Source organism: Leuciscus leuciscus (genome assembly GCF_965113295.1).
Source record: "Leuciscus leuciscus genome assembly, chromosome: 7".
Classification (NCBI taxonomy): Eukaryota; Metazoa; Chordata; class Actinopteri; order Cypriniformes; family Leuciscidae; genus Leuciscus; species Leuciscus leuciscus.
The window spans coordinates 24489516-24515317 of NC_138731.1; the positions used below are offsets into that span (position 1 = coordinate 24489516).

General features: G+C 39.3%; 1 protein-coding gene across 5 annotated transcripts; it reads right to left on the reverse strand.

Moving 5' to 3' along the window:
• Positions 1–316: 316 nt before the first annotated feature.
• zmym2 (zinc finger, MYM-type 2) lies at positions 317–25513 on the reverse strand. 5 transcript variants are annotated; one of them, XM_082175580.1, is made up of 23 exons: positions 25358–25513; positions 22216–23053; positions 21139–21427; positions 20805–20970; positions 19086–19298; positions 16472–16619; positions 16066–16181; positions 15784–15900; positions 14169–14319; positions 13781–13953; positions 13295–13460; positions 13177–13208; positions 12921–13062; positions 12703–12830; positions 10056–10221; positions 8468–8608; positions 8150–8259; positions 7785–7965; positions 7303–7445; positions 4962–5076; positions 4446–4688; positions 4088–4223; positions 317–1533 (listed from the first exon to the last, which is right to left on the reverse strand). In XM_082175580.1, exons 2-23 carry the CDS (start codon positions 23036–23038, stop codon positions 1347–1349), a joined length of 4086 nt encoding a protein of 1361 aa, XP_082031706.1. In that variant the 5' UTR covers positions 23039–23053; positions 25358–25513; the 3' UTR covers positions 317–1346. The 5 variants fall into 5 exon arrangements, with proteins under 5 accessions (XP_082031706.1, XP_082031703.1, XP_082031707.1 ...); XM_082175577.1 differs by having other exon boundaries at positions 22216–24033; positions 25358–25488; XM_082175581.1 differs by lacking the exon at positions 25358–25513 and adding an exon at positions 24266–25351.
• Positions 25514–25802: the final 289 nt, after the last annotated feature.

Sequence of the window (25802 nt, forward strand, 5' to 3'; positions counted from 1 at the left end):
AATCAAGCAGATTATTTCACATCTCCAATCACTTCAAGTAGAACACATTCCTCAAGCTGAATGATTTGAGGTATCATTCATGTCCACTGCAAAAACGGTGCAGGATGAGTTAAGTGTCAAAGTTTAATATTTTCCAAAACCCTATAACCCAAAAACAAACACCTTTACTCCATCACAAAGGGCTACTCACTTCTACCCCTTCCAAACCAACAGAAGAAAAAAGGCTGAAAACAAAATGACAAAACTGAAAATTCACATTTCACAGTCCAGCTTAACAGTCTTAAGGGTCTAAAAGGTAAACCATTATGAGACCAAGAAATGAGCTTGTAATTTATTGGTAGAAAAGGTCAAGGAAAATAATCGTAAAAGCCATGAAAACAAACTCCACTGACTTTCACCGTATAAATAAATCACTTTTAATCTTGCATAAGCTAAGTGTTTTGTACGTAACTTTTAATTACTTTTGTGCACACGCACATCCTTCAAATTACTCAAGACTCCAGGAAGGGTACAGAGCAAACAACATGTCTCTGCTTATCTGTGTAATCAGCATATGCAGCAGATGAAATTCAAAGTCAAATTTCATACACTTGATTGTTCAGAGGAATAGTTTCACACTTAAAGGTTCAATGCCAGTAACGTATTGGCAGTGCAGAACCAACTCCTATCCAATCCACTCCAAAACAACACGAGAAAGGGGAGGGAAAGAGGCACATTCACAAACACACTCATTCCACTCGCACAAAGAAGAGGTCCAGGGCTGCAGCAGGTTTTAATGCTATTATGGAAGGCCAGAGAATTTGCACACATGGCACAGCGTCCAACACACACACCCTGCCCTGCTATTACAAAATCTTGGACTCTCTTTAACAGATGTCAATCAACAGTAATAAATAAATTTAATCTTTAGAAGGCTTTGTTGGGCAGCAAAAAAAAAAAAAAAAAAAAAAAAAAAAAAAACTCCATTACTTTCCTTAGAGGACCAAAGTTCTTGTGTCTGTTGTCTGCTAACAGACTACATTTAGAAATATTTTTAGACCACAGTGGCCACACAAGTAATGCTACATGAACACAAGTTTCCAACAAATTGAAAAGAAAGGGGAAAAAAATAAAGAAGAAAGCAGCATCCTGTAAGTCTCGTTTCTGGAGAAAACTCCTCAGGGTCTTTGGGAAGACTGATGTGAATCAGCATTATCCCACCAAAATCCATCCTGACATCATCTCTTAGCTTTATCGGGATCAGTGTGTTTAAAGGGAGAGTGACAGGGTGTGACATGGTAAGCAGCTCGTTGGTGATGCACAGGGTGTCACGACAGCATAGTAAGAAGTCTTCAGTGCATCAGCCTCTAGACTCCCTCCTCCTCGTGCTGGTTGTCTCTATAGATATCTCTGACCAGCAGCACTCGAGTCAGGAGCCTAGCCAGCACGCTATTCTCTAGAGGTGTCGAGCTGAACCACAGCGGACTGTCCGAGGAAGCAGAGACCTCTGGCTTCATGTAAAAAAAATCTGTCCTCTGTCTCACAGACTCTGGGCTGAGGGGAAAGAGAGGAGACCAGTTAAACAACAAAAACGGCAGTCAGATCCCACACAGAACTAGAGATACAGCGATATTACAAATCTGGCTGATATAAAAATACAAAATATTTTCATGTTATGGGAGATAAACGGATATACATTTACAGTAAGGAAAATAAGTATTTGAACACCCTGCTATTTTGCAAGTTCTCCCACTTAGAAATCATGGAGGGGTCTGAAATTGTCATCGTAGGTGCATGTCCACTGTGAGAAAAAAAATAAAAAAATCCAGAAATCACAATGTATGATTTTTTAACTATTTATTTGTATGATACAGCTGCAAATAAGTATTTGAACACCTGAGAAAATCAATGTTAATATTTGGTACAGTAGCCTTTGTTTGCAGTTACAGAGGTCAAACGTTTCCTGTAGTTTTTCACCAGGTTTGCACACACTGCAGGAGGGATTTTGGCCCACTCCTCCACACAGATCTTCTCTAGATCAGTCAGGTTTCTGGGCTGTCGCTGAGAAACACGGAGTTTGAGCTCCCTCCAAAGATTCTCTATTGGGTTTAGGTCTGGAGACTGGCTAGGCCACGCCAAAACCTTGATATGCTTCTTACAGAGCCACTCCTTGGTTATCCTGGCTGTGTGCTTCGGGTCATTGTCATGTTGGAAGACCCAGCCTTGACCCATCTTCAATGCTCTAACTGAGGGAAGGAGGTTGTTCCCCAAAATCTCGCAATACATGGCCCCGGTCATCCTCTCCTTAATACAGTGCAGTCGCCCTGTCCCATGTGCAGAAAAACACCCCCAAAGCATGATGCTACCACCCCCATGCTTCACAATAGGGATGGTGTTCTTGGGATGGTACTCATCATTCTTCTTCCTCCAAACACGTTTAGTGAAATTATGACCAAAAAGTTCTATTTTGGTCTCATCTGACCACATGACTTTCTCCCATGACTCCTCTGGATCATCCAAATAGTCATTGGCAAACTTAAGACGGGCCTTGACATGTGCTGGTTTAAGCAGGGGAACCTTCCGTGCCATGCATGATTTCAAACCATGACGTCTTAGTGTATTACCAACAGTAACCTTGGAAACGGTGGTCCCAGCTCTTTTCAGGTCATTGACCAGCTCCTCCCGTGTAGTTATGGGCAGATTTCTCACCTTTCTTATGATCATTGAGACCCCACGAGGTGAGATCTTGCATGGAGCCCCAGTCCGAGGGAGATTGACAGTCATGTTTAGCTTCTTCCATTTTCTAATGATTGCTCCAACAGTGGACCTTTTTTCACCAAGCTGCTTGGCAATTTCCCCGTAGCCCTTTCCAGCCTTGTGGAGGTGTACAATTTTGTCTCTAGTGTCTTTGGACAGCTCTTTGGTCTTGGCCATGTTAGTAGTTGGATTCTTACTGATTGTATGGGGTGGACAGGTGTCTTTATGCAGCTAACGACCTCAAACAGGTGCATCTAATTTAGGATAATAAATGGAGTGGAGGTGGACATTTTAAAGGCAGACTAACAGGTCTTTGAGGGTCAGAATTTTAGCTGATAGACAGGTGTTCAAATACTTATTTGCAGCTGTATCATACAAATAAATAGTTTAAAAAATCATATATTGTAATTTCTGGATTTTTTTATTTTTTTGTGTCTCTCACAGTGGACATGCACCTACGATGACAATTTCAGACCCCTCCATGATTTCCAAGTGGGAGAACTTGCAAAATAGCAGGGTGTTCAAATACTTATTTTCCTCACTGTAAATAAAACCCTAATATCAATAATTTTAAATGCTACAAGTATTTTTTAGGAATCACAGTAAGAAAAAAGGATATTCATTTTGAGATTTGCTTAAGATAACAGTGTAAAATTTAACTTAATTATTAAATATAATCTCTTCTGCATATTTATATCTACACTATGGATCAAAGTTTTGGGGTTGGTAAGATTTATTTAAATGTTTTTGAAAAAAAGTATCTTATTCACACCATCATTACACAGCATCATTATTATACGAGTTTCAATCCTTCAGAAATTACTCTAATATGCTGATTTGCAGCTCAAGAAACATTTCTTATAAGTGTTAAACAGTTTTGCGGCTTAATTTTTTTTTTAAACAATTTTTTCAAGATTCTTAAATGAATACAACGAAGTTCAAAGCAACAACATTTATTTGAAATAGAAAATGGTCACTTTTGATCCTTGCTGAATAAAATTCTTAATTCAGTTTTTGTTTTGTCTGGCCTATACATTTTTTCAAACAGTTTTACATTAATACCACACCAACACAGGAATTCTGACTGCACAGCTGAATTACCGCAGGGTCTCTTTACAAACTATGATGTGTCCTCATATTACAAGTGTCAACACCGTATTTCAGAATGTGAACAGCAAATGTTATAATCACTGGACACTGCTTAGTTCAAAACAACTTGAACTAGCCAATCATGGTATTGGGTTGCCCTTTCCCATCGAAATAGAGCTGGTGCTCGGCTAAAGGATCTGCACACCTCTTTTAGATGAAGTTCTTCAATTGTATAACAAATAAACAGTTATGTGAGACTCACCACTTCGAAAGGTAAAGCTCATAGAGTCGGCACTCGTGTTTCTTAACAGGACAGTGAGCAGATCCTCCTGAACCACTGTCCGCCTCAAAGTTTGAGTCACAGTCATCTTTACGCCTCCTCTTACTTCCTGATTGCTCTATGGAAAAAAAGACATGTTTCATCATAGGTTACAAAACTTCTAAAAACAAAATTTTGAAAACAAACTTTCTGCAAACAGCTCAAACCAAAAAGAGTGAAAATAAAAATCTGTTGCAGAATAAAACTTTACTATATATAATATACTATATATAATGTAACTTTACATTAGATTTTAAATGCATTTAATTTTGCTATGGTATAGTGCTTCAGAGGAACACACCGTGCTGCTCCTGTGAGATGGAGGGGATGCGTATACAGACGGTGGTCTCATGGCTGTGCGGTTTGGAACTGCTAGGGCCATAGACGTTTACAAACGAGAGGCGTAAGTGCTGTTCAGTGGTGCGAAGACCAAAGTATTTGGTATTGAGATAGAGGAGGGATCTCAGTAGGACGGAGGGTGTCTGCTCCCCGAGCTGACCGCTGCTCCAAAGATACTGCTCTTCCACACGACCCCACCGAGAACCTCAATACAAAACCACTCACACTTAACACTGGAACAACACTGATCATAACAGCTCATGCAAACTATGTTATTGTATTTCTAATCAGCAATAATATTACACAACATTCAAAATCAGGTTAAAGGAAAGACTCAATTTACTGAGTGCTTCTGGTGTGCAAAATGTCCTCATAGTTGGATTGAGTCAACAGCATTTTTCAGAATGTGAACAGCAATAGTTATAATCATTGGACATTTCTCAAAATGACAGCCATATTAGAATATCTTCACACTTACCATCAGGAAGGACACTGGGTTGCCAGTCTTTGAGGAGCTGGTTCAGTTCTTCCCCAAACATGTGGTACTTTGGGTCACTAAAGAGGTCATCTGTCCTTCCCTTGTCCTGCAAATACTACAAAACACCCACAAAATGTGATAACAAAAACATGACAGCACATTGCAAGACAAATGCCTTTAATAAAAAGTGATTAGGTCAGTTTCCAAAGAGCAGTGTCATGTGTCCTCATAGCAAAAGCATCAACATCATGTTTCTGGATGTGAACAGCAAATGATATAATCACTGGACACCACTTAACCCAGGAGTGCTCAAGCCTAGACCTAGTTTCCTGCAGAGCTTAAATTCAAACTTAACATAAGTTAACTACTAACTTGATCATGGTCTCTTTATTTCTCCTTTTCAATTGATGGGAACTTTTGATTTTGAACTAGGAGTAGGACTTGTAATTTTATACAGGATTGTCTCATCACAAGATGGCTTTGAAGTTTGGGGGTCTCCACAGAAATTCACTTTAAAAAAAGGTCCACTTTTGTGTGTGTTTGTGACAATCATGGATGTGTTATGTCACCCCTTCATTTTTGTTTGCTTTATGCATAGTAAATGACCTTTTATTGACAAATGATTTCACAAAGCAATTTTGATAGTCTTCCATTGATTTCTATGGGTGATTTTTGGAGATGGCAATTATCTGCTTATCAATATCAGACAATTTTAATATCGGGGAATCCTTACTTTGATCTAAAGACAAGAAGGTGTGAAATAAAAATTAATAAAAGTATAACCAAATTCAAGCATGACGACACTTGTATATCTGCAAATAAAATTGCAAAAAAGGCTACAGTTGGAAGTTTTATTTATTTAATTTATTTATTTATTTATTATTAATTAATTGTACACCCCTACTCTGGAGAAGAACCTGCATCTATATATTTTTATTTATGTAAATTATTAATTTCCATAAGCACATTGTAACGTTCATTTATATCAAATGTACAGGTTTACTGAATTTTATCCACTGCCCTTTTTAACAAGAGGCTCTGTTGTCTAATGCATCTAACACTAGTGTTGGGCGATATGCTCCATTTTCATATCATCAGCCTGTGAGATCGGCGATACACGATATTATCGTGAGGGGGCGGGGCTTACTTATTTGATTATTAACTTGCTTATTTACTCATAAATTTGCTTGTTTTATTACTTTGTTTTATATATGAGAGTCTTTTTCTAATTTGCTAGCAAAGGTGGAGTGTTTATTAATAGGCTAAATCAGGTTATTTCCCGGTATAGTGAGGTAAAAAAAGATCCTAATCATTCTTGTATCTGACTCGGAGTATTTCAACATGTCAGCGGGAAATTTACGGACACACATTATCCTCTCACGCCATTAAAGATGCAGCATTTTGACTGTACTTCTGCACGAGATAAGAACACGTTTTAATAATTTCTTGGGTCAAGAAAGAGTCGGAGTCTGCGATATATGTCCTCCTACCAGTGCTCTCTCTGTCTGGATGCACTTCACATATGCGCACCGCACTTCAATAAGCCAAAATAACGCGGCTTAAACTTATGACTTGACTCTGATAAAGGAAAACGGGTTAATGCGTTTACATGACCACATGCATTGTCTGTTTATTCAGCATAATCAAGTTAATAACGTGCATGTAAACGCGCTCATTTTATTGATATTATTATTATCATCATTAATATTTTGTAATTGTATTGTTTTTAGTGTTATTAGTGTCATTAAATGTTTTGTTAATGTGCTATGGAAACAAAATACTGACGAACAACGATGCCGTCTTCATCTTGGCTCTGTATAAGAATGGTGATGCGTCTGTTAAAACAAGCACTCTTGAAAATTTGTGAATGGATCACCTTGCAATAAAATTTTGTTGTGGGATGTAGTTTTTTAGTCTGTTTTAAAAACATTTTCTTTGAGGAGTCCTGTCGGTGATGTCGCAAGTGGGGTTACGTGGTGATGTCGTTATGAATTTAGGCAAGGCAAATTAATTGTAGTTCCTAATTAATTTAATAACAATACTAGCTTCATAATAATAATAATAATAATGATTTAATACATTAATGGGAAGACGAGCCAATTATCGTATTGATATCGTCAAAGGCATCTGCCAGCAGCGATATCTCTGACTATCGTCGATACACGATACTATCGTCTATCGGCACAACCCTATCTAACACCACACCTGATTCAACTCACCAGCTCATTAGTAGAGACTGCAAGACTTGAATTGGGTGTTTGAGAAGCACTGGTCTAATGATCCTCTTTTACAGCTTTAATGCAACTAGCATGTGCAAGACTCAGGATGTGAACAGTCTCACCTTCTGGATGCTGAGACAGAGGTAAAGGAGGCTGTCTGGAGTGTAGCGCTCCCCGTTGGGACGACACACCTCTTTGACGAAGCAAGATAAAGACTGATTCAGCTCTGCTGGGCTCAGGGACAGGAGACTGCCTTTTAAACTAACTGCCCATGAGAAACAAAAGAATTACCTTGAGAAACATCAGTAAAGCATAAAGAGACATTTTAAGATTATCTTGAGGACTTTGTAAGACACTTGTTTACACGAACATGGCAAGAGTGTGATTCTACAATCAATTCATATGTATCGAAAAAAGTGCCCTCATAACTCAAAGTGATCAACAAAATGGTTTCAGAATGTGAACAGCAGTGAAGTTATAATCATTGAGCACATTTAAACCAAACAAAAGTTTATGAAAATTTCCCTGGGACCAACTTGCATTACAATCTACAAATTAAGCATCAAACTGAATGAACTAAGTACAGATCAAATATGACGAATACCTTCTTTCTGGCTCTCCTTTCCTTTGGATTGACTGGACGGTGAGGCTTCAGATGTTGCCCATCTCCTCCATGCGTTTAAGCCGTATCTGGAGCTCAAGGGGAAAGAGGTTTCTGCTGCCGAGGACTCTACTGTTGGTGACGAGGATAAAGACTCTTCCTCTACTGCCCGCCTCTTCTGACCCTGTAGCAAAAGTAGGTCAGAAACATTAGCATACACACAGTTATTGTTCACAATCGGCCCCTGTGACTATGAGCCTCATATAAAACTTCAGCAATCACGACACATCAGCATGTGAACAGCAAATGGTTTTCTAATCACAGGACAGCACTGGATGTGATGTTATTGGGTTGGATGCGTTTATTACCCTCCTCCTGGTTCTGGGCCGAGGCGTCTTCTCTTTCTCCTCAGCCAGGACTGGAGGCAATGAGAAGAGCATGTCTGTATCTAGACACTCAACCAGGACGGGTTCGGTCGCTGGAACAGACCAGAGCAACATGTCTTTACTACACACAATTTTGCGATTTGGAAACAGTGAAAACATATTCAGAGAGATTAACAGAAGAAATTACTTCAAGTTAGACATCACGATGGGTAAAAATGGAAATGTTGACCCTCCAAACATTAAAAATATAATATGCAAATGTTTTGCAATAACAATCGTGTTCATTTGGTGGTACAGTACCAAGGGGCAGGTCCTTCTCCAGGTCCAAATCTGGTTCATACTTGTCGTCTTCCTCCTCCTCTTCTGAGCTACCACTGCCATTTTCATGTTTTACACTTTCCATCTTCACTTCACTTCTACTGCTCTTTTCACATTTGATGCCTACAAAAAAGTTTTTTTTGGTTGATTCTACACAATTGGTTCAATAAGACACAATAGACATGTAGTGTCATTTTAACAAGAAACACAGGTGCAGTGTGAATGGAGAGAAAAGACAGGTTTATAAAGAAGTAGGGATGCACCGAAATTTCAGCCAGCGAAAACTATCGGGCGAAAATGATATTTTCGTTTTTTTTGGCCAGAAGGCAGAAAACATGAGCCAAGAATATATGCCACCCCGCCAATCAGTGTTCATTGTTCAGGTTTCACTCTCGCACAGCATTTTTTGTAACTTTGCTGAGCCCTATACTGTGCTGTAATAGCCGTGCTGGGCAACGCTGATAAAATTACGCTACAATCCCGTTCACTGTTCGGCTCCCCGCTATCTGCTCACATGCTCTGATAATAATAGCTTTGTAGGACTATACTTTATTTTGATAACTGGTCAAAAGATAAATCTGTTAAATCTGATTCTGTTGCATAGAACTAAATTAAGAATATATTATTTTATATAGTGTCTTAATTAGGGATGTCAATTTTCACAAATTCCCATGATCGATTGTCATTTAAATTAATGATCAATTAATTGATTAATCGTTAGCCTTAATACTGCAATGTGTGTTTACTGCAGTGGCATATGTCAAACAGCACGACAGGGTCTGCAAATGCTGCTCAAAACGCCATGTTCCTCACCAAATGAATGAGAAGGGTTTTTAATCTAAATAAAGGGCATGCGTGCTTGTCAGAATGTGTACGCTCTTCCTGGAACAACGAGCTGAAAACGGCAACTAAACCCAATGAATTATAATAAAATAGTGTTCACATGTTATTTAATATGACAGTCCCAATCATAGTTATTATTAGTCGTGCATGGCCGTTTGAGCTGCGCGCACTGAAGCTGATCACCACACGCTACAGCATTAATTCGCAACCAAATGCATCATAAAGGCCTACACAAAATAAACAATAGTACAACTTACATTTGCAAAAAACAAAAGGCTGCGAATGCACACGCAAACTTATAGTCATGATGAAGGTGTAAAACGGTCCCAAACATAACTCCGGCGTGCTCGCTTTACATGTTTCACGGTTGAGCAGCACGCACGCGCATTAACCTGCTTAATCAACGATCAATACGTTTTATCGATTAAATGTATTATCGACAATTAATCGATCATTGATTAAACGTTAACATCCCTAGTTTTAATATATTTTGTGTCCAATTTTGGTGTGTTACTTGTATTGGTGTGTTGACTAAATGTATTTATTCGGCCCAGAATTATGATTTCAGTACATCCCTATAAAGAAGGGATTGTGGGATTGCTACTGGAGCAGAAGTGGTGAGGGTGTCAAAAAGCTGAGAAATGAGAATCTGTGTGAGGTAAAAGCAGTGACTTGCAGAATCTTGCTTCCATCTGTCAAAGGTGGATGGCTCCTAACAGGTACATACTTGAGCATTTTGGTTTCTCATCTTCTTCATGTGCAATCACTTCAGCCATCGCTATTAGATCAGCTTCAAGGGGGTCAGAGGGAACTTTGGCTTTGAGCTCATTGATGGTCTTCACAATCTGCTCAGCGTTCTGCAGCGTGGTTGGTAGAAACACTGGCACAGGCACCTGAAAGCACCAGAACGAGCCAGAGATCAATAAGGGTCATCTCCATGTAGTAAGCAATGTTGATAAGATATCTTTTAGACCATTCTCACGTTTTAATAAAATAGATAAAGAAATAATAAAATGTGAACAAATATTTATATATATATATTAGGGGTGGAACGGTACATTGAAGTCACGGTTCGGTTCATACCTCGGTTCAGACATCACGGTTCGGTACAATGGAGGGAAAAGCAAAACAAAAATGTAGAAGGCAATTTTTTTTTATTGTGCATGTCTGTAGGCTGTTCCACCAAAGGAAAATAAATGTTTTAAGCCTTGTATTTTTTAAATAAGTTTTATTAATAAAGTAAAGGCATAGAACCAGTTTATTTGTAGTGCATTGCCAATAGTTTTATATAATTAGTTTATTAATTAAATTAATAAAAAGACCTTGAGATATGTTTGGTAATTGTACCTGAATGAATTTTAAATTCATTTGCTATATTTCAGATCAATATATTTGTTTTCCTTAAAATTTTTATAACACTAACTTTATTCTCATCTGAATTATAAATTATTTATTTCTGTATAAAATAATACTACCATTAAAAACAAATTTGATTTTCTTTTAATCAATGTAGAATGTGTAACTTACTCACTGTGTTGGGTGACAGTTGTAGGTTACAGTTTGACAAAAGCACAATGTTGTGTTTTATTACGAGTGTACACAAATATAAGTAAACACTTTGCAGTTTGAATGATGTCCAATGAACAAAATTTGTATGTTTTTATGTTTCCACTTTTCGATCGCGTCCGCGTCTCTCTGAACACAGACGCGCGCGCACGCACACACACAACATATTCCAGCATTGCAAACTTGACATCACAGCCTGTCCATTATAGCCTGTCTATGATTATAGCCATAGATATTATGTCTATGATTATAGCCCATAAGTTATAGCCACGGAGCTTCAGAGCTAAGGCGGAGCTACAGATTAGGTGTCCCTAAAGAACCTGCGTATCTAACAGTAGTTCCGCATTACATTAATTAATTTGCATGCGAGTTTTATTTATTTTTATACCGTGTATTCTCTGTGTGTATTCATGCACCGAACCGTGACGCCCGTACCGTCTCGGTTCAATACGAATATATGTACCGTTCCACCCCTTATATATATATATATAGTTCAGATGTTTTATTTCAAGACATTTGCCAGGTTTTTGTCCTTAAAATGCTCTTGTGTGTAGAACTCATTTCTAACGCATCTCATTGGTATGCAGACTAATGTAGTTATTAGAGATAGAGATTCATTGATTAAGGCAGCAGCGTCTCTACCAATAGAAAAGCTGTAAGTTTAACTGCTTCAAGAACAGCAACATTACCACCTTGCTACTGAGAAACGTGTGTGCGAGTATGTGTCTACTGTATGTGCATGTATGGGAGATAGAGCATTTCCCATAGGTAATATGTAATTTCATGGAAATGGATGTAATTTCATGGAAATGGTTGTCATTTCTATTAGAGATGCACCGATCGACTGGCCAGGGACAGGCCGATTTTCCACATGCTTGGCCCGTACCGGTCTCACGTCTTTCCGGCCCGTTTTGTTACCAACGGCGCAGGCAATTACGTCACAGCCAATTACGTCACAGCCACATGAAAACATGTCGTTGGCTTGGAAGTTCTTCACTGTGAGTGAAGACGACATCAAGTTCGCAATTTGTAATACTTTTAAGACCAAAATAAGCCATGCTGCTGCTGTCATGTTATTCACACAAAAAACTAAGAAAATCACTCTCTGCTCTTGACTGAATCACTTTTGTAACTTTACTTGTAAGCATTAATCTATTTAATTTTTATAATTTAGACTATCCAGTGTTATTTTACATTTGATTATTTAAATTTCTGTAGTTTTTCTTACCTGAATATAGGCTACTGTTCGACCCACCTGAAAAACTTAAAGCCGTGTTTATTTCACATCTCTCTTTATTCTATTGCATTTATTACTGACTTTTTGTGTGTGTTTTTTTTTAAATAAAATAAAATTTAATTGAAGAAAAGTAGATTTTTGTTTGTATATGCTGGCAATTATTGTTCTCAGAAAGAAATCTGCAAAAATCAGTATTGGCAGGTTACACAAAAAAAAAAAAAAAAAAAATAATAATAATAATAATATATATATATATATATATATATATATATATATATATATTTTTTTTTTTTTTGTAAATAGACTTATTTTTATCAATGTCTTTGTGGGTTTTGGTTCTTTTGCAAATAATAATAACAAATAATTTGGCGAAGGATATGGATCTGTAATGCGAACAAAAACTGCCTGAAACTTTTTACTTTAGCTGTGCGTTTACTGGAAAATAATTGCTTAAAATGTTAATCAACCAATCAAAGAATTAAGCATTTAACAGCTCATAGTATAAATATTATTATATACGTACTGCAATTGAAAACAATATGCTGCTTTCATTCTGTGAGGAAACACTTACCGGTACAGGTATTGCAATAGGAGTGGGCGTGGCCTGAGCATAGAGGTTCATGGGTATTGGGATGTAAACGGGAACAGGGATTGGAACAGGAACATACTCCTTTCCTGAGCCCTCCAGACCTGCCTCATCTGAGGGGAAGCAGAGACAGAAGCTCATAACCCTCGTTCTTTTCCAAAAAGTTTATGCATTTGTATCATCACAGAACAGAAGTTGCTCACCTGTCTGCAGCGGTTTGCTCTGCATGTGGGGTTTGCAGTAGGTGGCCTTGGTCATGGTGAGGGGCTTACAGAGCACAGCTTTATTCTTCACATCCTTCAGGACCCCTCCCCCCGCATACGATACAGGCCCCTGAGTAAACGACTGCAAGAGTCACAATCAGAACGGACTACAGTGAATCTAAACGACTACACTATGTGCCAATCTGTAGTTTCTTGTGTTTAAGAATGATTCAGTCAAAACTGACAGCACCCTCACCATCTTAGACGCTTGGGTTGGTCCTCCAAACCCTGTAAATGGACCAAAGGATTTATTTTTTAACACGACAGCATGATTTAAATGTGCATATTTCCAGATGTGGGGTTTGATATTGTACCTAAAGCTGTGTTTTCCGGGCCTTTCTGTGTGGCCATGTCGGGCTCGTTCTGCTGGCAGTAGAAGCGCAGGAGACACTGCTGGTCACAGAAATGCTTCATCTCTGCACGCCACTGCACAGACTCTGTCAGGTTCCCCTGTACCTTACAGCAGTCGCAGCGCGCCGCCTAGTGGACACAACACAGAAATACATATTTCAAATTACTGCAGCACAGATTTGGGTCAAAGATTCTAACCTGTAATTTACAACAGAAATTATTTAAAGTATGAAAGATCTGATATCAACAGTTTCCATAAATATGTAATACCTCATAATAGTCCTACATTTACTGAGTGCATTTTAATCTGGAAGCCTTTAAAAAAAAAATGTTTTACGTCAGTTCAATGCAATATGTCGGTCCTGTACAAACCCGTGTTCAGTGAACAAGCAGAATTATCAGGGCTTGGTCACATGATCTTAAAGCCAGGAATGATCAAATCAGTGTACCTTGTAGTACCAGTCGTCAAACTTTTTAGCACACGTCTCGCTACAGAAGTCCCTGCTGACTCCGTCTATCTGTTTGGTGACAGATTTCTTACACATCTGGGTGCAATGGTTGCAAGTGACACACTTCAGACCCAGACGCCTGGTGAAATCCTGCTTGAACAGTAACTTACAGCCTGCAGAAAGAATAAAAATACAGCCTGATATATCACACCTGTCATTATGAATACATTTAGTAAATAGTTTAAAATAATACATGAAATTAGAACACTGTCCTCATATCCTAAAGATAAAATCACAGCATGTCATGATGTGAACAGCAGTAGATTTAATCACAGGACAATGTGCTGTTAAACGCGCCCAGATGTTTGACTGTAAACAGAATAATGACCTTCACTACAGAAGGGCCTCTTCACCCCCGAGAACTTCACAGTCTCATGCAGAGTCTTCTCTTCCTGGCAGTACTCGCAGAACGTCACTATGCAGTGGAGCTTCTTGTAGTCATCACAACAGGCCTTACTGCAAAACTGATGGACTTTATCCTGCAGAGATCAGATATTCAGGCAAATAGTTTGGCCAAAAATCTAAATTATGCCATTATTTTCTTGCCCTCATGTCATTCCAAACTTGTATGTTGAACAACAAAATAAACATTTTATGTTATTGGTTTTGATTTGGTGCATTTACTGTGTGCTTTTTTGTCATTTCAGATATCACAACCCTCTACGGACACTGAGCTTGAGTCGCCATTGGCTAGTACATTTTTATTTTACTCTCCAGACTTTTCAAATGGAATGCAAGAACAATGCAAATGAAAAAATTCAACATAAATATCTAAAAATATAAATTTCAAACACTATTAAAAGCAAACAGTCTAATAAAATGAGAACAAAAATCAAACTACAAGCAATAGCACAAATAAACAATAGAACAAAGATGCAAATTAAATAAGCAGTGCTATTCAGATTTTACAGGTAGATCTAACAGTAGTTAGATACATATTAGTTAGATTAGTTAGATTAGTTACAGAAATCGAATAAAGCAGCCTAATCAAATGTAAAATAACACCACATAGTCATTAAATAAAGGTGAATCCTTATTAAAGTTATTCAGTCAAGAGCATCGAGCGATTATTTTGCAGTGAGTCTGTTGTTTGATTAACATTAAAAACACAGCAGGAATATTAGGCTGCTGTCACTTTAAGACCAATGCACGGATCCAATAAATTGATACTGTACACATGCTTTTTCTGTCAACTGTTTACGTTCACTGAAGACAGATGGACATTTTTACAATTTTGTGTGAAATTGTCAGTTCAAGAGCAAGAATACGTGAAAGAGCTTAATTCAGTCTTCACATACTGTCAGACGCAGCTTTCTCTCTTACATCTTCTTGCGCTTGAATGTTTAAATTGGCAAGGCTTAAAAATGCGTGCAAATAAACATTCATGACAACGCTGCACTGGTCCAATCGGGACAGTGACAGTTCTGTCAACGAGCCCTGCATGTGCTCGCTCTTTCTCTTACGTTAAGTGCGTGTGTGAGAGAAAGTGACAGGGGTGCTCTCAGCCAAGCGCCGGTGCATATAGCCCAGTGATATATCTGCGCTAAACTTATTTTTTTTTTTTTTTTTATTCACTCAATTCCAGGTGACTGTAATTGTACCATTTTCTAGCCATAGGCTAAAGATATTTTTAGTTGCCTAGAGTGAAATTTGGTTGCATGTGCAAGTGATTTATTCGCATTGTAGAGGGTTGCATCACTAGACTGTGGTTTGTAACTAAGAAATAAAATAAACAAATAAAATATAAACATAAAATAAATAAATAATAAAAACAGAAAGTAAATAATAACAGAAGTAAGAAAAATAACTACTCCATGGAAAAATACCTGCATATATGGGTTTGGAACAATGTGAATAATGGCAGAATATTAATTTTGAGGAGAAGAATTCCTTTAAAAGACTTAAATCTAACAAAATAATAGGCTAATTGAAAATGTTCTCACCTCCCACTCCAGAATCTCTGGCTTCAGGTTGAAGGAACCACGACAGTAATTGCATTTCAGCTGAATGTTCTCTGAAGCAGGAAGTTGCCCATTGGCTGATGTTTGGATGGTGGCATTCTGCAGGGGGCATTTGGATAACAAAGCCACCAGTAGAACATCACTATTGTGTACTTAGAAATTGACATTCATAACATTTAATGAGGCATGTACTAGCTACTGTTCTTCTACTCAGTGTTCTACAGAAATGCTAGATATAAAAAGCTAAAATGGCATCTGAAGTACCTGGAACTTGGTGACACATTGTGAACTGCAGAAGCTCAAAACCTTCCCTTCAGGCAGAGTTGCCTGATAGTGAGGTAATGCATTTCTCTTACAGAAGTGGCATGAGGGCTCAGAATCTACAAATACAAACAAGATCAAACATGAGCTGACATTTATAACAGATACTCCTCAAATCTCTGACTCCGAATTTGTAGAAATCAAATTGCCTGGTGAGCATAAATGTGGTAAAAAAATATATGGCCATTATATGTACTTCAGAACAAAAAATGAGGACAACATTTCGCAAATTCAACACATGCTATGAAATCCACATCAAACTTAGGCATTAGGGGAACACAAATGTAGGCCGTTTAGCACTCATTGAGTGAGTCGCAATATCAGCTCTAGGTTTTGATTATCTACTCACTCTGTGCAGCAGCTGTGAATTTACTCTTGGTCATACAGGCTGTGGTGCAGTAAGACTCCATGGCTCCATTTGACCCGATACACTGAGTGGCATCAAATGATCTGCACATCACCTTACAGCCACTACACTGCACTATCTTCCCATGAGTCTGTGGAAAGAGAATAATTGAGAGTAATCACTAAAAACATCAGAAGTAGGGCTGCACAATTAATCAAAACAAAGCCTAAATAGCAAAATGGCTTGGTGTGATTATCAAATTACAAAGGCTCAGATTTATTTAAATATTAGGGCTGGGAGAAAAATCGATTCACCTAGCTATCGCAATTTTTTTTTTACGATCCTAAAATAATTTTTTTTTATTCCAGAATCGATATTAATTCAAATTCAAAATTGCTTTATTTTTGTCCTTGCTTGTACCGTATTTTCCGCACTATAAGGCGCACCGGATTATAAGGCGCACCTTCAATGAATGGCCTATTTTAGAACTGTTTTCATATATAGGGCGCACCGGATTATAAGGCGCATAGAATAGAAGATACTGCAGTCAAACGTTTGACTGGGTTTGCGTTATGCAGTGGTCACCAACCTTTTCAAGCCTAAGATCACATCCAAAGTCCAAATGTAAACCAAGATCTACCACTTGCAAAAAAATATGAAAAAACAAGTGGCTGAGCTGTAAAACCTTGTTTATACTCGACGCGTCCGCATGAGCGCGAAGGTAATAAAAAAACTAATATCCGTCTGCTCGGGCAGATTCGGCTCAAAGTCGTGCATCTTCGGATGCGGAGGCGCGCGCGCGGAAAAATGACGTCAATGTGACAGCGCGCGCGCCTCCGCATCCGAAGATGCACGACTTTGAGCCGAATCTGCCCGAGCAGACGGATATTAGTACATCTCATCACACCGCCGGCACCCAGTTTGCGCGTCTAAATCAGTTGTATGGTCTGGTGTTCAGTCTAAAACAAAACAGTTGCGTCAAGTATAAATACCTCGTCTGTTTGGGGAGGTGCGCGCGCAGTCAGCGGAGGCTCGCGCTCCGGTGCCAGGCGAAAGTATAAACAAGGTTTAAGTCAGCGGTTGTTTTACAGACATTAATATAAGGTGCCAGATCCATATATAAGGCGCTCCGGATTATAAGGCGCACTGTCGTTTTTTGAAAAAAATAAAGGCTTTTAAGTGCGCCTTATAGGGCGGAAAATACGGTAGATGAGGTTGACAGAAGTTAGCCACTTTCGTTCCAACAGAGGATGAAATGTGTCGTTATCTATGAGTATTGAGTGACGTAATATCCCAAGTGGACGCGTGGAAGAGACGTGAGACTGAAAGCACTGAAAAGCCCTCGCGCTACTCATATGCTGAGAGAGAGATAAGACAATAGAGCTGCACGATTCATCTTTAAAAGACTGTGATCTCGCTTCAAACACCCACGTAATCTTTCAATTCGTCTGTCTATTAAACTTTGACAAAATCATATCGCAACATACAAAGCTGTGTTGGCGCTGCCGCTGACCCGGAGAGAGTTGTCATGAAACAGCTTCACAGTCTTTTCAACTTCATAGTATCATTATTTCTGTGATGCAATAGTTAAAGTACTTGGATATAAGTTTAAAGTTCAAATATGAACACTGATGTCTACGATAGCGATCAAAATCAGCTTTTGATAGAAACGATGCTTAAAATAATGCATTTATCGATTACATTGTTTCACCACTATGTGGCGATAAGTGACTGTTAAAAAATGTATTTGTTATTGAATAATTTATTCAAGAGAATGTAGTATTGAATGATGCTTCTGAAATAAAAGTCAGAAAGATGTGATGATTTGTTTTTGTAAATATGACTCATCTTATACATCATGTACAGTCTGTATAAGTGTTTGATTTAACTTTTCCCGATGGTCTAGTGTTAAAAAAAATTGCAATATCGAATTGCAATACTTGTAGAATCACAATTCAAAAAATAAATAAATAAACGCAATACATATTGTATCGGCACCCAAGTATCGCGATAGCATCGAATCGGGAGATAGGTGTATCGTCCCAGCCCTATTAAATATGCGTTGCATGTTTCAGAGTGAAGCACAGCCGGTGTTCTTTTACATGCGTGCAGCACGATCAGGTGTTTTTAGTGTGTTAGAGTGGCTCGGTTCACAGCACATGCTGCTCCACACGAATGAATCTCTGCATCTGCTGAGTTTGAGTTACTTATATCATGCATTTGAGAATAAATTAGATAATGAAGACTTCTGGACAGCCATAAATGTTAGTATTGTAATTTTACAGTTGCACTGTAAAATAAATTATATTTATATTGTTATTTTTCTTAAATAATTGATTTTATTTTACAGTGAAATATTATAATAGTAATATTTCATATTTTTATATTTTTGTTTAGTAATAATAATGCTAATTATTATTAAAAACAAGCATAGCAAAGCTTTTTTTTTTTTTTTTAATCACAAACAAATGTGCAATAAGATTTTCACAGAACTGTGGGATGTGGACCTTACAGTTTGACTTTGTAGTGTTTCTTGACTTGAATGTCAATCAAAGACTGAGCTGAAAGGAATGAGTGAATTTTTCAGGACTTTAAAACATCAAACTAAAACACTGACCTGTTTATAGTCCCTGATGCAATTTTGACAGCAAAAGCGTTTCTGCTGACCATCGATGAGTAAAAAGTGGTTCGCTGTGGTACGATTTGGCAGGTAGTTCCCGCACTGTTCGCAGCAGTTCATAATGAGCCCGTTAGCCATTCGGTAGCGATTAAAGCACGCATCACTGCAGATCTTGTGGGTCACGTTCTTGAAGCTCACCTCATGTCGAATCTGGAGAAGATACAAAAACATACATCAAAATTATGCACTGTATTTAATGATCATTCAACAGTTAGATTAATGTTATAAATCAACAAGTAGACTACTGAATTGGTGTAATGGTCTTTTCTTGTCCCCAAGGTGATCGCTATGGATACACCACAAAATACAGTCAAGGATAGCAGTAACCATGGCTACAAGGCTGGAGGCTTGATAGTGGTCTAAAATGATATTCTACAATGCACAACAGTACAAGGTGGGTGAAAATTACAGTACTTGGGTTTTCCATCCAGTTGCAATGAACCTGTATTATACACACACAATGAATATGTGAGATGATTCTGACCATCCTTCCAAATTGGCAGCACTTTCAAAGGCAGTATTCCAGCGCTCTATTGCGAATGAAAATTATTTGGCTGCACAAGTTTAAATAGTCAAAATTCTGTACATAATACCATCAGAATAAAAACTCCCTAAAGCACATTGCATCACTTGCAGTGTATACAACCTTGCTGAATGTAATGGGAATAATCTAGCTCTAATGCGTCACACCATTCATCATTAATTAATAAATCTATGCCGATATCTATTATCTAAGCCTTTACCATAGTATGATTCATTAATTCACCAGCATCACCCAGTTCACGATGGCTGCCTTTCAGCCATTATCACTGCTGCTTTTATTAGTTAGGCCTACCGAGTGAACATCATGTAACAAAAACTAATTAACGAACAAAGCTTTTTTAACTAGGATAAGGATTTGTAAATGACAGAATAGAGACATATTTATGACAAACTCTTTACGATTGTGGCTATGAAATGGAAGTAGCGTCAGACCTTTTCATCTGCTTTGTGACATACATCCGAGAAAAAAAATGCAGGGCAGGATTCTAGGAGTCAGTTGTTGATTGGATTTAGAGATGTGGGCATTGCACTCAAAAAAGAGGCAGATGAACGTGAGCTTGTAAGAGCGGGGTTTAAGCAAGACTAAATGATTGGAGTGATGTGAAGTCATATGTCACCGGAAGGCACAGTTATGACATCAATTAAACACGGTCAAAACAATTATAAAAATTGAAACATGTACGGACGAATTGTTGATGTAGAAAATCGTTAGAATGAATTTATTTCATGCAACTTTCATGCTGCTTAACATTTTTGTGGAAGCATTTTTTTTCAGGATTATTGAATGATTCAAGAAGAACAGCATTTATTTACAATGAAAAGGTCAAATGCCCTTTGTTATGCATCAAGTATAATAACTGATCTTGCCTGTGCATTGTAAACAGAAACGCACGCACAGAGCCCTGATTCCAGAATTCACATTCTGAGTAACACCATATCCAGGCACAACAAAATTCTTGATAGAAGCAATTTGTCTGTACACACTGAACATGAAACAAACGGTCACAGACAATAATATGCAGACATAGTCATGGCTGCAGCTGGTTATGGGTATGACAGGGTGTGAGAGATTCAATCCAAATCAAATGTATAGCAGAATGTAAATGGTCTGACCTCAGTGAGCTTTCCACAAACGGTGCACTTCGTTTTGAGCTGGTTCTTCTGAGGATTCTGTTTGTTTTCATAAGCTGCCAGGCAGCCTGTGCTACAGAACTCCTGAAATGATTCACTGGAGTCCACCTGGGCCACTATGGTGCCTCCTTTCATATTAGTAATGTCTCTGATTTGGAGAAAAAGAAGCACAAAAGAGAGAATGACACACTAAACAAAAAACGATCAAACCAATGTACTTCTATAAAACACAAGAGTGGTTAAGTGTCGTTTTAATCTACGGTTAACACTTTCAGAAATAAGCTCACTCTCTGAAACTCATTTTAAAAAGTCGTACTTCTTGCACATGGTGCAGCTCTTCTTGGGAGTGGGCTTATGGGAGAAGGCAGACAGGCAGGTTGTCGAGCAGAACAGGTGGGACGATCCTTTGCGCTGGTACGCAGTCTGGCCTTTCTTCAAAGGCTTCTTACAGTTGGCGCATGTGACTTTCATGGTGCGCTGCGGCTGCTGGGATCCTGAGGAGGACTGGCAGGGAGGTTTGGGTAGAGGAGCTGCAGGAGACGGTGAGTCCACTCCAGGCTGCTTCTGGTTACGGGGAAAAGAGGCCGACTGGGAGATCCATGAATCTGAAGGAGAACAAAAAAAGATTCAGCCTCATATACATCATGACAGTCCCTATTAAGAAATCTGCAAACCTTCTGGTTTTTGAATACTGGTAACAAAAAAAAAAAAATACTACCTTAAACTACTGTAAAATATGCACATGAATGGATCAAGTGATCATCAAAGTTTATTAAGATCAATAGAGCATCTATTAAAGTCCTTATTCACCTGATATATTTTCTAAATTCATGTTACAAATTATCTGTGCAAGCATTAAATTTTTTTTTTTTTTTTTATGTTCTGACCTCGTAATATTTATCAAATCATTACTCGACCATCCGGTGAAAACAACAGACTTCTTTCTGGTGACATATGCCAGACTTCTACAATCATATAGTCCTCTTAAACTCCACCCCTGCAAGTTCAGGTTCATCTACATAAACTTTTGAGAGCAATGCTCACATCTCAAAATCCAATCAACAATCAATGCATTGAAGCACCCTACATTTTTTGTTTTTTGACAATCAGCTTCGCTCAAATAAAGAAGAAATGATCTGTCGCTACTTCCATTTCATTGCAACAAATATATAGCCGATATATAAATATCTGTCAGTGTGCCATCTTTCCTAGTGGTATAAACATCTTTGCACAACATGCATTACGGATAATGGCGCATTGCCTTTGGAAATTGAAACCTCTAATACAGATATGGTATTGTTTTGTTAGTACTAGAGAAACAAGTCAATGCAAGCCTAATGTACATCATGTTCTGTGTAAAGGATGACACAGCAGTTACATGTGGATGAATTACCAGATCTCTGGTGTGTCCCCGTTTCTCCATTCTGCACAGGCTGGCTTGCAGCACTAATGCGTCCTGGGTTGAATGTGGGTGACGGTCTGCCGGCTGTACCCTGGTTCTGCTGGGCCTCTGGGTTCAAGCTGAATGCACTGCTGATCTGCAGCCCATTCTCGGCCCCCTCCAAATCCTCCAACCGGCCTGCCACCGGACCGCCCTCGCCTTTCAGCGACGTCACATTCGTGATCATGAGGTTTATATCCTCTATGTCCGTTGCTGTTGACGTTGCCATTGCAACCGCAGAAGAGTCCATTCCCAGTGTGGTAACGCTAGCGATTTTGATTTCAGAGTCAGGATCTGTGCTGCTCAGGGCATCCTTAGCCTCAGAGGGTGGCGAGGAAGAAGAGGCGGCACCCTTGAGCTCAGAATCCTCCTCATCGTCGATAACGATTGGCTCACTCTGGCTTTTGGCCGTGGTTGATGCGGTTGTGCCGGCGGTAGCTGCAGAGGAGGGAGGATTGGGCGCCTTGGATGAAGCTGTTGCCGTGGTAGCCGACTCTGCACAGTCATTGGCAGCAGCAAGGGTCTCTACAGGTGTGGGGCTGGGGGGCTGTACTCTCCCCTGAGACTGAGCAGGAGGCCCCTCTACCAATACTACATCATCATCATTGTCTTCTGAGGCCTTGGGCAGGTCTGGTGCTGTCTGTGACTCTACTGCAGATGGAGTCTGCTCTGTTCTGGGAGTTTTCACATGACCCTCTTCCTCCTCCTCCTCCCCCTCCCCTGTGACTGTACATGCCTCCTCAACATCTGCCCTGGCTTCCAAATCTCCATCCATTGCTTAGGCAACCACCTGTAGACACAAACACAATGAGCTGAACAATTACCTGAGGAAGCAAAAAAGCCACGTGAATATTATGAGTATAAAATTAGCTTGTTGATCAATAATCCTTGAATTGCATAAAGATAAATTGACAAAAGACCAATCTGACTACAACCTGTCAAAATTGAACAAATTAGATCAGTATAATGTTAATAATAACAGACGTCAATGTGATTAAGAATTTACCAAGGGATTAAAAAAAATCTAATTACAACAAGGGGGTTTTTGGAAGAAAAAAAACAAAACAAAAAACTGCGTTACAAACTTAAATTATGAAATGCAAGAAATTGAAAATGATTTTGAAGTCACCAAGTATCCATGATATCATTATCAAGAATGAGTCATCACTAAGCAACCACATTTGCTTTATTCACTCAAGCAAAAGGCTAATAAATGTGGAGAAACTCTTGCATCGTCAACATGTGACCCATTTAGACTTATTACAGGGGCTCAACACACACCATTTACCTATAATGTGGTTTCTATCAAAATTAAGTCATGTGATGTGTTAAAGTACAGTTAAAAAACAAAAATAACAATGACATCAAATCTTTTTGCTCTCTCTGTAAAATCTCTGTTAATAAAAAATTTAGACTGCAACAGTTTAGCCTCAAAACCATGTGCAACAAAAATCAGTGTAATACAACTTTACAATGGATGGATTGTCATAGCACACAGATTTCCAAAAGGCAAAGACTTTGGTTGAACTTCAATACATCTGGACTGCAATGCAGAGCTTGGAGTCTGTCTTGGTCCATTCCTAGGTTCTGACACCGAATGCCCCATTTCAGCTGAGATCTTATGTTGATGCAATACCGGCACAGACTCCGTGTGAAGGCAACGCCAAACAGCAAATACAAAAACACTGCTCAAATAGATGTGACACAAACATGTTAACATTTTGAATCTGTGGGCTTTCCTTGCAGGGTGATGATGCCATGATCAGGATGCTGGAGAGAGGAAAGTACATGCAGCGTTACTGATCCACCTCTCAGACGTGATATAATCACATGCATATGCGCCATGCGCGTGCCAAGTCTGCATTCTGAGCAACAACGCAAATGTTTTCCGAAGGTCCCCACTAAAATGCATCGCAGTTTCATGGCCCCATAAAGCTGCACTTCTCGAGCACCACTAGTGTCAATCAGCAACATAATGAAGTCATTTGGGGGCAATTCCTACCATTCACCCCTGGGCCGTGCCCTTGACTCCGGACCCTTCGTATCCACACACGCACACACCCGACCGCGATCCGCGCGCTGTCAAGGCAACCGGATGACGACGTCAACACGCGGTGCTTCAAAGGCTTACATTATTTTCTGGAAACTCAAGGGCCAACTGGTCTGCAAACTTGCTACGCAAGACCCCCAAGGCGGGAGAAGACTCCCAATCTACCCCAACTGCCCCTCTTCACACAAAATCCCCGGCCCATGTGTCGACTCCCACCCCTGGCCTCTCTGGCGCAGGCAGCCATTGGATTAGCGGCGAACTGGAGGGAGGAGAGCCTCAGAGACTGCGCCATTGTTATTGTAGCGAAACAAATTACTCAGAAGTAGTTATCGGAGAATAATACCCGCGACAAAATTGGAGGGAAACTGAATGCAAACATCATGTATCCGAATATATGCATAACGGCACTCTAAAAGGTTTAATGCTGTGAATCTTGCTATGAACACACTTCTAACACATCAATTTAGAAAATACGTCTGCTTTTGGCTATACTTATAATCCCCTTTGGGAGTTCTACGAGGAATAATATTTCTTGCCGATATTAGACTTGAGTGAAGGTTTAATTGAAGTTACCCGTTTACCCCTGGCAATCAAAAGGCAATACATGTGGTGCCCTCTGGGGGCGCTGCACAGTTAAGAAACATCAACTATAACGCCTATAGGTGACAAGCCAAATATTTTACTCAATATTCCAAGATTGCAATTTAACTAGGGTCTAAAAGTAAATCTACCAATTAGTTACTAAAACAAGAGCTATTTACAAATTGGCGAATCATCTTGCCCCCTTCAGTCAGCGGGTAGCACTGCTTCATGTCCGCCATTAGAGAGCGAGCGAAACAATGCGCGAGAGCATAGGCAATAGCACCCTGCCACGGCGGAGGGGGGAAATCTCAGGCGGGGTAAAATTGCACGTTAAATTACCCTCGCGTACAAACACAGGTGACCCCGATAGTTTCCTTGGCTCGAGCTCCGCGGCGGACATAGTTGTACAAACTTTGGCCAATTACGCACAGTTCAGCATCAAAACGCCAGATAAATTCTTACCGGAGTAGAGCTGGAGATGATAGAGCGCCACTTTTGTGCCTTGACATAAATCCTGGCGCGCATGCGTGAAAACGTAGCGACGTTCCAGGCGCGTGGGAGGAGAATACTGCCAGCGCGAGCTCTTCGCGCTACTCTCACTGGATCGTGCGCGCGCTGGTTATGGGAAGTCCGATTTTTTTATGGGAATCGGTTCTTTTGAACAGTTCCTTTCTAAAAACACGATTCCGTGATTCTTTTACGCCATGACGTATAACGCCACCACGTGGTCCTTGACGTCCCAGCGACAGCGTAGCACATTAAATGTTCCTAAAGGTTCCATTTGTAGGCACCATATGCTATTGCTAATCTCTCGAAATGCTATAATCATCTCACTCAATTTTACTTGGCTCAGTATGAATCAGACATTTTCAGAAGAGACGGTTCTCGGTTCAATGAGTCAGTGAGT